The sequence below is a fragment of the Mesitornis unicolor genome, unplaced genomic scaffold, assembly GCF_000695765.1.
Source record: "Mesitornis unicolor isolate BGI_N332 unplaced genomic scaffold, ASM69576v1 scaffold27500, whole genome shotgun sequence".
NCBI lineage: Eukaryota > Metazoa > Chordata > Aves > Mesitornithiformes > Mesitornithidae > Mesitornis > Mesitornis unicolor.
Genome location: NW_010159358.1, coordinates 4,844 through 16,604, shown reverse-complemented (window position 1 = coordinate 16,604; position 11,761 = coordinate 4,844). Strand labels below are relative to the sequence as shown.

The following is an 11,761-nucleotide window of genomic DNA, read 5'->3' as shown; positions in this document are numbered from 1 at the left end:
AGAGCGGGGGTTTTTGATGTTTTGAGTCTCTAACTGTGGTCTGGAGAGTCAGTACCAGCAGCCTCTCAGAAGAACTGTGGGAGGTGAGCTTAGCCTTCATAACAACAGGATCTTTAGTATCAACCGTTTCAGATGCTGCAAGGAAGACAGCTATATTAGCTCAAACAGGACCAGATTCAGCGTGGGAGCAGATTGATATTGTTCCTTTTGAGGAGTTACACCTTCTCGTAGCAGGTGAATTTGACCAATAACTTTATGAAAAAAAAGGCAGCAGAATAGGGTTGAGCTGGTTTATAAGCCCTCAGAGGGATGGACTTCAGATGAGACACCAAGATGGGATATTTGTAATTTAGCATTCTCTTTTTTGGGAAAACACAGGTCTCTTGATGCTCAGATGACTCTTTTAGAGTAGCGTTTTTAGTGTTGTGAAATTGGGAAGAAGGTGCAAAAAACTCAATCTTTTCTTCTCATCGATTGGGAAAAGGAGTTCGCTTTACTCAGTAAACAGAGCTTTGATGGATTCCCTGGGTCCTTCCAGGAGCTGATCTGCTAAAATGACATTTTTATTACTGTTCATAAACTCCAATCTCCGGCTGCTGCCAGGAGATTAGACGTAAGCTGTGGGCAAACTTGCTGGTCCGGTGGCTCAACAGGCAAGGGCAGGAGAGGTTAGAGTTTAGAGCTTGCTGCTGTCAGGGCTGAGGGGGAGAGAAAGACATAGGTGGTGGTTGGAGTCAGGGCTGGGGAGGCACAGGAGGTTTAGCAAGCAGAGACAAGTAGCAGGGGATTGAAGGGAAGCATTTTCTGAGCTGTAGAGAGTTTCCTTACTAAAAGTCCCTCTATTCCCCATAGCAGAGAGGACAGCCTGGGTGTAGTTAATGTTCTGGGTACGTGGAGAAGCGATGGTAGCGTTCATATTGGTGGATGATTGTCTTTAGAGCAATGAGCCCTGAGGGAAGGGCATTACAGGAATATAAAGATGTGAAGGGAAATTTGCACACAATTTTATTATTTTTCCCTTTTGAGAAGGTGAGCTCTGTTCTCAGTGTGATGATGAGTCAGGAAATCCATCTGGCTCTCAGATATTATAGGGGACTAGCTAGTAACTGGTGAAAAATGCATGGACTACTGGGACTGTAATATCAGAGGAATCTGCCTATGCCACCTCCATGCTTCTTTCCCCCTCTCTTCATCCCTCTATCTCTATTCCTTCTCTTCCCCTGTCTGCTACCATTTGATGTCAGTGTCTCCTCTTTTGAGATCTGCTACAAACATCACCCTTTCTGGCAGAAGGGGCATCCTTGCAAGAGGCAAACCTAATGCAACTTAATGTAGCTTTATTGCAGTTCCTAACGCTTCTCCACCACCCGCCTTCTCCTTTTGGGGTTGTACTGGTACTATACAACCTTCACAGGTTTTTAACATACCAACTTTTTCTACCAGCTGCTGACCAGAAGGTGCCCCAGAGGACAAGACCAATGTGGTCTTGCTGGAACAGCTGAATCTTTGTGTGTATAGATACGTATGTATATATATGTGCAGTTGCAAACAGAATTCACATTTTATTTTTTTTTTCCCCTCTCAGCACTGCAGTCTTTCCTTTGTGCCTACACCACCTATCCCAGGAACCTCAAGCACATCTTCCACATCAAATCTCTCCACCTGGGTCATGTGGCCAAGAGCTTTGGCCTGAGAGATGCCCCCCAGAACCTGACTGCTCTTCCAACAGCTGGCTCAAAGAAGAAAACCAAACCAAGACCAAAAAGGTAGGCCAACTGGATGTTCTTGAGCCAAGGAGTGCCACATGACAAGCTATGGTGTGCTGTGCTTCTCAAGGTTCTTGTTATTGCTCCAGGAGTCACAGAATCACCCTCTCTTTGCTTTTAGAACTGCATTGGGGCAAAGTACATGTCTTACTGGCTTAAAGACTTTCTGTGGCCTCATCTGGCCTTTTTTATCACTCTTTCTACACTAGACAGGCAGTCTTTGGTAGGCTTTCTGCTGGTGGAACTGCAGGAGTTTCCTGGCTGTTAGATTTGCCATGGGATAAATTGTGCCCATCCTCTGAGAATGGGCAGCTGCAGCTTGGACTTACTCTTCTCACTAAGAAGACATTACCTTTAATACCTGAAGGAAAGGGAAGGACTGCAGTGTATTTATTTTTTTTTAGTTATTAATTAAATTATCAACTCTAGTTATGGAAGTACAAGCCAAATCAAAAGGCAAGTCTGTTGGTAGGAATCAACCCTCTACAAACATGGACTCTGATACCTTTAGATTTAAGTCATTCTGGCAAAAAAAAATCAGCAAAATCATGTGGGATTTCTCCCAGGAAGAGTCTGTAGCAAACAGTTACAGCTCCGTCCTCTCTGGTGTGTGGACAGGGCTGTTCCTGGGTACTCCTTTTCTGTGTGAGGAATCTGAGACTCCCTGATGCTTCTGGAGGATCAGAGCCCCGAATCCTCTCCTCTGCCTGAAATGCAGCTGGAGGTGCTCAGTACGTCCGATCCTGGCTGCTTCAAGTTGGTTCCACAGGATAGAAAATCCTCCCTTTTGAGACTGCAATGTTAAGGGCTTTCTGTCTTCCCTACTCCAGTGGCAGAATATGAACCTCTATAATAAGCCAGTAAAATCACTGTAATAATTCAAAAGAGGAAAATGTTTTTTCTTTCGTGGGTATATTATGACACTTTCCACATAATTTTTGCTGCAAACTCCATTAGCAAATGTTAGCTGTGCAATTAAAGCACTAATCCACATAATTGTCTCTGGGCTGGTGACATCTCGTGCACATGTACATATCTTGGGGAAAAAAATAATGCAAGGGGAAGGGATTTTAAAATAAAAAGTTGGAGACAGCATTGTCCTGCTTTGAGAAGCCACCAGGGACAGGCCACTGATCTGCCTCCTGCTTCAGCTGACCCTCACCAGCAGATGGGCAACAGGATGGGAATGCCCCTGTGAGCAGGGGATTTAACGGAGCTTTATTTCAGGAAGAATAGCCTGATTAGCCGATAAAGAGCATGTAAGATGGTACGGGGTGGGCTTTGATGTCTTGCTGGCCCAGCAGGGTGTCAAGCTATGACTGACAGTAGCGTGTCACAGGATTACTTGGCCTGCAACAATGCCTTGCTCTGTTCCTATGATGTTGCTGCTCTGTTAGAGCTACTTTTTCCCTTGTTACGAACCTCTCTTAGAGGCGTTCCTCCTCCCCAAATCCTCATCCTGTTATAGTACAGCCAAGCTCAAGATACAGTAGGTAGTTTACGCACAGGACGCGTGGGGTTGGGGCATGTGGAGGTGTTAGCACAAATGGTCTGAGAGTGATTTGAAAGCTCATTTGCACGTGGATCGTATAATTGCAGCTCAGGGAAAGTGGGCAGACTTTGTGCAGGTTCGTCATGGCTCAAGCTCCAGATTTCAAATCCAGGAGCATCTGGGAAGTTAAGACCCTGCAGAAATAGCCAAAGTTGTGACGTGCAACAATTGTTCTGGCCTGTGAAACTCATTTCTGATCAACTTTCACTGTGTGTGCTTAAAAAAAACAGATAAGACATATTAGTATTTATAGGATAGTTTAGTGAAAGTGAATATAGATTCAGATTCAGTCTCCACTAGCATAAATTCAAGATAGTGCTGTGAACGTAAAAAATTGCTTTTGATTTCACGCTGACAAAGCAGAAGGCAGAATTTAGCCTGCTGTTTAGAAGACAAATGGTTTGTAATTGTAAAATGCGAGCCTTGAAATTATAACTGCGTAGTCACAGGGCAATCTTTTTAATTCTGTTTCTCACGTGATACCATGAGTGTTGGTTGTCGTATTACCCATTGTCTCCAAACATCCGATACTTGTTTTTAATCAGTCTGCTCACTAAAGCCTCATCTCTCAGCACCTGCCTGGAGAATAAAGAGCAGGCACTCTAGGTTGAAAGTGGGGTAAAGGCAATCATTAAATGTTTCCTTAAGAGGACAAAGAAAACTTTTCATTTCTTTTGAGGTCTCCTTTTGTGCTCAGCGCCTCCTTAGAGAGCCTGTGGAAGGTGAGACAGGGAGACAGAGCAGCCAGGTGTGTGCTGGTTCAGTGCTGAAATGTAGAAGCAGCCCTCTCCTGAATGCACCTGTAAAACTTCCATGTATTTTTTTAAACCTCTTTGCACAAAGCAACTGTCCCCTTAGCTGTAGTGGTTCTTGCAAAACGTGATCTGAAGATGGCAAAATAAGTGCTCCTTATTTTTTTTAAAGTTGAAATGCTGTGTTTAGGTAAGAGATGAGCGCGTGAACCAGATACTGTATATTAAGTTACAGTACATCAGCTTAGTGAGTGGGCTCATGCTTTTACTGAAAGGTGGATGTAAGGAAGCTGATCCCACTCCCATCGAGGGATTAACTGTCTTTCGCTCACCGCGGAGAAGCTGCATGCACAGGAAGTAGCTCACACGCCGAATAGACGCGGCTTTTGACTCTCACAATGCAGATGCCAAAGACCTACTGCCATTCCACCAAGCATCTCTGTGCTACTCAGTCTTTTGCATTTTTGGATTGGTGGGGTTTTATGCGATTCTGTGGTGACGGATGGTCTGTTTTCTGCTTCTGAACTCTGGAAGACTGGTGTGTGTCCCCAAAGGCTTCCACTGTAGTGAGGAGTTGCAACTTAATTTGCCTTCTTTGTGAATTCATGCCATTACAAAGAAAGAGATAAATCTTCAAATTTGATAGATTCTGTGGGACTCATTGCTACAGGATGTCTCTGATGCCCAAAATGCTCAGAAAGATTGAGTTTACATAGGACTATCAAGTATATTCATAGTTGCTACAGCACGTGCAAAAAATAGTATAAAATTTTAAGGTGAAAATCCCCTCATGCTTCAGAGTTTAAGTCTAACCATCAACTAAAATGAGATCAAGAAAAGGTATACAGGCTGCTTCGGTTTGAGGGGATTTCTGTACATCAGTATTACACCGCCATTGCTGTGAATATGGATATTATCATGCCCTTAAGTTTTTGGCTGCAAGATTTTAGTGCTAATTCATTCTCCAGCGTTTAGCGATCAGATAGAATTAGACTCCTGCTGGGTAATCCACCTTGTAAATCTGTGTGTCCTCCTCTGTGTGACCAGGGCAGCAGTGTCCTTTGGGTGAAAGCTAGTAGCCTTTTACCTTCTCTCCTACCTCATCTACTTCATTCCACTTTTGAGTGTCTTGGCATTGACAATTTTGGGAAGACTAATGCTTTATTGACAGGGCTTGTGAATCAAGGCTGCAGCTGGGTCTCCCTGTACAGCAATTGTCTAATCATCAGAAACAGTTTGCCTGCCAGTTTTTGCGTGCCATTTACAGCTTTCCTAATATCACTTAATTAGTCAAAATGCAAGTTTGGAATTCTGCCCGCTGGGTATTTCGCTTGGTTTGGGCAGTCTGCTCTAGAAGCCAGACTAGAGCTCAGGTAAGAGCGTGGATTCATGCACTGAGTACGAATGGATCCAAAAATTAGAGTAAGAGGCACGGCCGCTGTGAAAGGAAACATCACCATCACTCTTAGTTAAGGAAGTTCAGGGACACAGATGAGTCCTGCTTACCACATCATGATGTTATTTAAAAGTCCTGTTATGAAATTAAAGTTTTATAATTGTAAAATCTATCTGATTGTTATCTACTTGCAGCAATGCCCTTATCACTGTCCTGTTCCTCCACAGCTGCAGCACAGAGCCTTTGCTGCATCTTTGAGCAAGCTAATGGGGCTTGCACATGGACCTGGAAAACCTCTGTGCTGCTTGGTACACACCAAAAAATCATCAGCTCTCTCTAATTGAAATAGGTTCTGTCCTTCAGGCTGGGAAAGAGCCTGACAGAAGCAAGAATCCTGGGAGGTTCCCAGCCTCCCAGTGGTGTTTTGTTCTCCATAGGGTGAAGAGCAAGGGATGGTAGTGTGAACTGTGGGGTTTTGTCTCTTTCTGTGTAGATGAAATACAGTTGGCTTCAGAAAGGGTAAGGTGGGCTTTACTTTTTGGTGTGTCTCGGGGTGAAGACTGCTCTGCTCTGCTCTGAGTGTTCTGGAACAGCGCTTGATGCTCAGTCTGACTGGGTTATAATTTTCCTTGATCTCCTCAAGCCAGCGCTTGCATCAGCTGGTAACAGCGTACCTAGGCCATCTGTTGACTTGTCGAGAGCAGCATAGGATTGCTGATGAATTTCTTGCCCCCACTCCGCAAAAAAAAAACCAACAGAAAAACCAACCCAAACAGGGTTGCATTGGCTGCAAATGGTTCATCCAACACTGTAGGTAGAAAAAGCAGGTGTTGCAGCAGCCTTGGCCCAGAGGTAACCCAGCTCTGTTGCTGGCACAATGTCAGAGAGCTGTTGGAGATGCTGTCAGGCAGATTGATAGTGCGATCTGTGTTGAAATGTTTTCTGATAAATGAAACAGCCTACTCCTGTCTCCTCCAAAGACTTACCATGAGTTCTGGGTCTGTGCATCAGAACTTTGTACTCCTTCCTCAGCTGGAGGAATTTGGGAGCCTTTGGTTGCTGCAGGTGCTGTGAGTTGGTTAAAGGATGCTACACTTGCTGCACTGCATTGCACCAGCATTTCACACAGCTCCAGACAAAGGAACAGACAGCAGTGCCAAACAGGTAGAGGAGACATCTCTTGAGAACAAGCTCACTCACTATTTAGGTAAAAGGACTAGCAAAGGCATCTTCTGAGACATCAAATTGTGTCCAAAAAAACCATGCATGTATATGTACCCCTATTCTGGCATGTAAGAGTTTTTGGCTTGGAGGTCAGCTTGTCATTCAGTTCTCTGAAGCAGATGTGTCAGTGAAACACAAATACTGGAATTTCGAAATGAAAATGAAAACTGGTGTCAGACACTCATGCCTTTTCTTACCACGGTCACTTGGTCCTTTCACATGTTAATGTTTGAGAGACTCCACATCTAGGATCATGGCTTGCATATTGTAACAAATTCAATCTGGCAAAATCAACCGGTGAACTTTGATCATCCTTATGAGCTGGTCAGTAATGCTCAGGAGATGGATGGGATTCTACATAGAAACAGAACGGTTTTTATTCCTCCTCTATTTGTGCCTTGGAGCTGTCCACAGGATCTCAGCTATGCTGAATATCCTCAAGCTTAGTTCAATATACTTGTCTTGGGTTGTTTTTCTTTTGCTGTAGTGTAGTCTCCGTTACTGTACCATCTTGTTAGTGATTGTGGAATTCGGCAGTTGGTGTCTTCAGAGCTCACAAAGCCATCGGTCACCCAAGGTGTGTGGAAGTCACAAACTGAGTGTGTTGAAAGTGTGCTGCATCTGAGCTTGGTGGGACTTCTCTGGTAAGTTTGTACTTGTGGCAGAGCAGAAGACAGAGCAGAAAACAACTTTCTCTCTCTTGTTTCTTCCAGGTGCCCTTCTCCTGCCTTTTCATCATTCAGTGATGGGTTTAGCAAGATTCACGAGTTTCTCATGTTTAAAGAGTGAATAAAATAATTCATTTTTTTTGGAGGAGAGGACAGAGCTTTTTTTGTCTTTAAAAGTTTGCCTTTGGCCTGGTTTTTCCCAGCCTTTCAGGATATAACAAAGTCATCTAGGGCCAATTCCTCTGTTTCCTTATTGTCTCTCCGCCAAGGCTCTTGGTACCAGTTTTCGTGAGGTTGTAACTTAATTACAGATGTGCACAGGCAGCTGTAAACCTGGGTCTTTTATTCCTTCCTCTGCCTCTGTGAGGAGGAGGGGAGATTTCCTAGATGGTGCCAAGCAATTCCTAGGATCTCTGCTTTCCCTTCCTCACTGTGCAAAGCACCTTTTTCTCCCATTGATAATGAGGTGATTAGAGAGGTCTTGGGGTGATCTGGGTTTTGCCCTATACCTGGAACATAAAGCCCAAAGTAGTGGTTGGGTCTAGGGTTAAGCCTTGCAAATGAAGGGATGATGAGTCCCCCACTTGAAGTTAGAAGGTGTTAACTCATCTCTGCTGCCTCCTCTGACTGCTTACCAATTCCCATCTGTCTTTTATGAGTGTCCTGATACCCCATATCTACCATGAAGGAGTAGTGGTGCTTCTGCCTGGCATCCAGTATGTGACAGCACTCAACACCCAGCGTGCTGGACAGTAACACAGAAGTCCAATAGCTCATGTTCAGGGACAGGTTCTTCCTAGCTCGTGTGTTGGGGTTGTTTCATTTTCTGAGTTATGACTTCTCTATTCCTGTCTCACTTTCCCCCAGCTAATAAAAGTGGCTATTTTCTCATCCGTTTGAACATTCCTTTCTCCTTAAGCCCTGCTGAAATCTTGGCCCTGTAGCACATTGGGATGGGTCAGTCATTAGTGAAGCTTTTTTCCCCTGCAAGGTCCCCTCAGCAGCACTGTTTTGTAGTTCCCCATCTAAAAACAACTGTGGTGTTTGGAGGGAGGGATTTAAAGGGTTGGGGATTTCTCTGGCCATTATCAACGTGATGTGTTCTCATTAGGGCTCAATATAGCACAGGATATCACAGAAAGGGATGCTGACAATCCGTGTGTTTATCCAGTGAAGGGAAGCTGGGCTCTGTCTGTTGCAGATGCATCTTACATTTACAGCCTTTCTGTGAAGGTTTTGCCACAGTATCCAGTATCACCACTCAGCCCTCTTAAATTAACATCACACCAGCCTTCAGCAACAGGGAAATTGCAGTCATCCTAGGTTATGAGGTGGGAGAATGGACACGAAGGCCAAAGAGATTGAATACCTTGCCCAAGGATGCTCAGGGGGTGAGTATCAAGATCTTGCTCTGTTCTCCTGGGCTTTGTCTGATAACCACGGGGCACTTTTCCTCAATGATGTTATCTTGACTGCTCTGGCAGAGCCCTAAAGACTTTTGCCAGCTGAACAGAGAGGGGAATTAGGATTTACATCAGGAATCAGAATCCAGCCAGGGATCCTGACCGGGTGCACTTTTCCTGGTGTGCTGTCACTGCACTGTCACTCTTGCCTGTGACTCTTCCATCTTGTGGTTAAATGGGGCCTTGACAGCTGCTTTTCTTCTCTTGGTGATCAGCACAGGTTCCACAGCACAGCTCCATTGATTTTTGTGGCCCTGGTTAGAGGGAGAAAAGTCCTGTTTCCCTGCATCCTTGCTTTTCTGTGTACGGCTGATCACCACAGCAGGGGGTATTGATTTACTAATTGGACAGTGATTTCACCTGATTGATAATAAAGTGTTGGACAACCTCCCTGCTGAGCTGAAACTCCGCCTGGCAGCTACTGGTGGATTACTTGTCCTTTTGCAGCAGATAGTTCCCTGTTGTTAAGTAAACTGGTCCGTTGCTTGGAAACCCTGGAATTACTGTGGTAAATGCTTGGAGCTACAATGAAAGTGTCAACCAGAAATTTTAGAAAGTGATGGAAGGGGCTGAGCAGAGGATCTAGCCGCACTGCAAAGGTTTTGCAGCAGAGCTGGGCAGGTTGAGGGCACACCTTGGCTCGGCGCTGTGTGCGCACCCACAAGCATCCCTCGGTGCTGGGGCTGATGTGTTGAGGAAGGCAGGGTGACAAGGCATGTCTGCTGGTGTGGCTTCACCAGCAGCACGTTTGCTTCATGGTCGCTTTCGAGTAGATTCTGTCTCTTTGCCTTCATTTCTGTGGGTTCAAACTGGCTGGTGGCTGTGCATCTTCCTTCTCTGGTATGTCCAGTCTCTCCCTTCTGCCAGTGCAGAGCTTGAATGTTTTATTAGTGTGAGAATGGGGCTGACACCAAAGGAAGCAGAGTCATCTTGCCTGTGTCTTCCAGGCTTTCCCTTCTAGGAAAAAAACACCTTTTAGTAGTAATCATCACACCATCCTTCATACCATTCTGATCCATCCTTCCAAACGCACTCCAGCCATGAAACCTACACAGGGATGGAAAACAAGCTGTGGAAAAGGGGACACGCAAATACCCAGGCAGCCAAGAGTTTGCTTCCCTTTCCTTCTCTGTGTGTTAGGCCTGTCAAGTGGATTGATCTGTTTGCTGCAGCCAAAACTGCTTCCTTCTTTGGTGACCCCCAACATGGTTCTGGACACCTAAAGGAACTGTGAGAGGCAGTGTCATGAGGCTGCAGCCTTTAAGATAGCCGAGGTCCATGTATTGTAAATGCACACTGGTATGGATGTGGGGCTTCAATTCTCTCGTTGTATTTAGGGGGACAGATACATTTCAGTTCACTTCTCTGGAAGTTTTTGAGATCTGTTACTGGTCTTTATAATAAAGAGGAGAGTGGGATGCACAGACACCAGTAGCTGTGGACACCCTCTTGTGCCTATGAACATAGTAGGGAAGGACGTGTCCTGCACTGAAGAGATCGTAGTTGAAAGAGATAAGCGAAGGTGATCACAGCAATGAGGGTGAGATTTGCCCAAGGTCATGGAGCAGGACAGTGGCAGAACTTGTGGTGGGAAAACGCTGAGTGGGTTTTTATATTTATAGCTGGCAGTTTAGGGCTGCAGGGAGATCCGTGTCGAGTGGCTGGGCAGAATGCAGCTACCTTTGCAAAAGCCAGTCTCTGGAGAGGGAGGCTGTAAGGTGCCTGTGATGTCTGCAGGGCACTGCAAGGAAAGACTCTGTTGGGCTTAAACTCTTGACCTTTTTTTTTTATTATTATTATTTTGCTTGGTTGGTTTTTTGTGTTTTCAAGCTCTGGATTTAAGCTCCATTTATGAAATGTTTCCATTGTTCAATGTCTTAAGGCTGCTAGGTTTTTTTGTTATTATTATAATTTTCAAACTGCTGTGTCACCTAATTCATCAGCCTTCAGCACACAACCTTCCCTCCTTCTCCCCACCACCCCTGCAAGAGCATTTGTACAGAACAAAGGCTTGCTTTTAAAAACGGCATGATATTTTGCCACCTTTGTGAAAACCTGTCACAACAATATCTAATTTTGCATGAGACAGAATTTCAAATCAAGCCTCAAGAAAAAGGAAGCTGTTCTTGTGCTAATGCGCAAATGTCACTTTCCACAGCTGTAAAATAAGTAACCCACCTAGCAGTGCTTCAGAGAGAAGGAAATCTTAATTCCACATCTCTTCCCTCTGCCCAGGTCTGACCTCCTCAAGAAGACCCATGGCAAACGTCACCTTGCTGAGATCTTGCGGTCTGAATATTCCAGTGGGATGGACACTGGCACATCCAAGGTGAAGAAGAAGAAGAAAAAACAGAGAAAATCTGGCAACCAGCAGATTCCAACATAAGCCAGGACCTTCCAGTCACTGCCTGCGAAACCTGCTTGAGTGCCTCTGCCGGGGTCAGGGTGAGCTGCCAGATCAGCTGAGGAGAGTTTCAGTTTATCAGGCAAATACGGGAGGGGTCTTGGGGATCTTGGCCTCCGCCCCTTCATTCCATAGGTCCAAATGGAATTGAAGCCAGACGTGTCCTGTTGCTCTGCTGCAATTAAATGTGGCTTCCTGAAGATGCACCACGTTTCTAAGGTATTTTTTGCAAGAAAAATAAAAAAGTTTAAATATGGTTTTCGGAGCAATGTCATGTCTATATAACATGAGAGTGAGAGAAATGTGCTCAAACAGGAGATGCTTTCCTGTTTAAAAGACCTGTAGAAACACTCCACAGTCTGTTTGCTTGCTAATTTTTAACCAGATAAACAGGAGAGGCAGAGGAGATGTTCCAGGAGCACAGTTGAGAGGGGAGGATACCCTTGCCCCTGTCATTGTACAGGGGAGGCACTTCTGCCCCGTCTGAGGTAATGCAGCCACCTCATTGCCACGTTCTCTCCTGTCCCTTGTGCGCT

General features: G+C 45.1%; 1 protein-coding gene across 1 annotated transcript in view; it reads left to right on the top strand.

Moving 5' to 3' along the window:
• The window catches only part of DDX31 (DEAD (Asp-Glu-Ala-Asp) box polypeptide 31), a gene marked incomplete at its 5' end in the record, with an annotated part of 45,039 nt that extends 33,546 nt beyond the window's left edge, over positions 1–11,493 (top strand). The window contains 2 exons of the mRNA XM_010186429.1: positions 1,586–1,766; positions 11,057–11,493. Coding sequence (XP_010184731.1) covers positions 1,586–1,766; positions 11,057–11,207 — 332 coding nt within the window. The remainder of the gene's footprint in view (positions 1–1,585; positions 1,767–11,056) is intronic.
• Positions 11,494–11,761: the final 268 nt, after the last annotated feature.